At 53.0% G+C, this 1,949-nt stretch overlaps 1 protein-coding gene across 3 annotated transcripts in view; it reads left to right on the top strand.

Annotated features, from left to right (window-relative positions):
* The first annotated feature begins 118 nt into the window (after nucleotides 1-118).
* Nucleotides 119-1,949, top strand: part of Pnpo (pyridoxamine 5'-phosphate oxidase) — a 235,028-nt gene continuing 233,197 nt past the window's right edge. For 2 of the 3 annotated variants that reach the window (XM_063251428.1, XM_063251429.1), the window contains exon 1: nucleotides 1,634-1,659. Coding sequence is in view for 1 of the 3 variants with exons in the window: in XM_003466899.5 (XP_003466947.1) it covers nucleotides 208-345; nucleotides 1,535-1,659 (263 nt within the window). In the remaining 2 variants the exon portion in view is untranslated. Of the gene's footprint in view, nucleotides 346-1,534; nucleotides 1,660-1,949 lie in introns of those variants that run through there. The other variant, XM_003466899.5, reaches the window with a different exon arrangement.

Below are 1,949 nucleotides of genomic sequence, written 5' to 3'. Positions count from 1 at the left end.
CGGGAAACCCCAACCAATGAGCTCTCCACGTTGGTCTCCCTCTTCCAATCCTGGAAGTCCATTGGTTCCCAGGGCTCAGACCTTGTCGCTTGCCGGGCCCCTTAGCAAAACCTTCCTTCCGGGTTTGCAAGTCTGCGCTGGGATTTTGGTTCCGAACCCAGCGAAACCGGGGCCCGGCGACGCCAGGTCACGTGACCGGCGGCTCCCATGACGTGCGGGCTGCGCAGCGTCGCAGCGATTTTCGGGCGACCTCCCGGGTGGCCAGGCTACCTCCGCCAGCTGTGCGGTGACGGTGCTGTCATGGATCTGGGACCCATGCGCAAGAGTTACCGTGGGGACCGCGAGGTGCGGCGGGGGCCCGGGTCACCTGCGAGGGCGGGGAGCCAGCGGCGGGGTCGCCCGGTGAAAGGATGGGGGTCAGGGGACATGGGTCGTTGGAGGGGCCCTGGGTGGGAATGCAGCCCTTGAGTAACAGTGTCACGAGTGCAGTGTGGAGCCTGCCTGAGCCAGGAGGATGCTGTGGACTTAGATATTTGAAAAGCAGTTTATAAACGTTTAATAAATAAGCAGCTGGGCCTGATGGTGCTCGCCTATCATCCCAGCAGTCGGGGAGGCTGAGGCAGGAGGATCACAAGTTTAACTCCAGTCTGTGTGGTGACATTATGAGACCTTGTCTCAAAATTTTAATTGTTTTGTTTTTTTGAGATAGGGTCTCATGATAGTAGGTCAAGCTGGCCTTGAGCTCACTACTTAACCCAGCTCGAACTCGCAGTAACTCTCCTGCCTCAGCCTCCCTGACTGCTGGGATGACAGGTGGGAGGCAGAACTTAAGCTCTCTTGATGGCTACTGCCTTCTGCTCAGCGCGGGGAGCTCTGTCCCCACCCTTAATGCCGAGACCCAGAGAACTTTTTGGACTTGGGAGTCCTGCCCGAACTGCTGTTACACAACTGGCTTGCACACAAGCATTTGCAGAGAAGCCTGTTTAAGCCGGTTACTGATTAAACTTTAGGCCTGCCTGGGGGTTTAGAGGGTAGAGCCCAGGTCTTTTATTTCTAGCTCCCTCTGTCCTCTATGTCTGATGCCCCAAATCCCCACCATCCCTTACTGCCTGTGTCACCCAGCATTTGGCCTTTTTATGCTTGTTTTGTCATCTGGAAAGTGGAACACAGGGACCTATTTTCTGGGTACTGCTTTTGTTAATTTATTTTTATTTATTTATTTTGAGACTAGATCTCACTGTGAAGTCCAGGCTGGTGTTGAACTCACAGTGATCCTCCTGCCTCAGTCTCCTGAATGCTGGCATTACAGGCACATGTCACCATAAGAATGGAATGGATTAATATTTGGAAAGTGTTTAGAGCCAGAAGTAGTGGCACTCAGGAGGCCACCCAGGCCTGTACGAGTTTAAAGCATCTCTGGACTATACAGCAAGACCCGGTCTCAAAAAACAAACAGAAAAAAGGGGCTTAAATCAGGGCCAGGTACATCAGGTGCACCTTGTATCTTCCTTAATGAATAAAACTCCCTCCCCAGGCATTTGAGGAGACTCAGCTGGCCTCACTGGACCCCATAAAGCAGTTCACTTCCTGGTTCGAGGAGGCTGTCCAATGTCCAGACATAGGGGAAGCCAACGCCATGTGTCTGGCTACCTGCACAAGGTAGGCACAGCCACAGCCCCGTGTGGCCAGGACAGAGGAAGTAAAAGCTTAGGCAGCTCATGCTCAGTTCAGTGGAGGCCAACCTTTTGATTCCAGCTGTGTTATTAAAATTCTGTGTGGAGGGGCCAGGGATTTAGCTCAGTGGTGTAAACGTTCGTCTGGCAAGCAGGAGGTCGTCAGTTCGATTCCTGGTACCAAAAATAAAATAAAATGCTGTGTGGCCTCAGACAAGTACCTTGTCTTCTCTGTGCCTCAATCACCTCAGCCCTAGACCAGAGAGCAGCCCACTA

The sequence above is a fragment of the Cavia porcellus genome, unplaced genomic scaffold (genome assembly GCF_034190915.1).
Source record: "Cavia porcellus strain 051 isolate PalLab524CR breed Dunkin Hartley unplaced genomic scaffold, mCavPor4.1 scaffold_6, whole genome shotgun sequence".
Classification (NCBI taxonomy): domain Eukaryota; kingdom Metazoa; phylum Chordata; class Mammalia; order Rodentia; family Caviidae; genus Cavia; species Cavia porcellus.
This window is presented reverse-complemented; position numbering and strand designations above follow the sequence as displayed.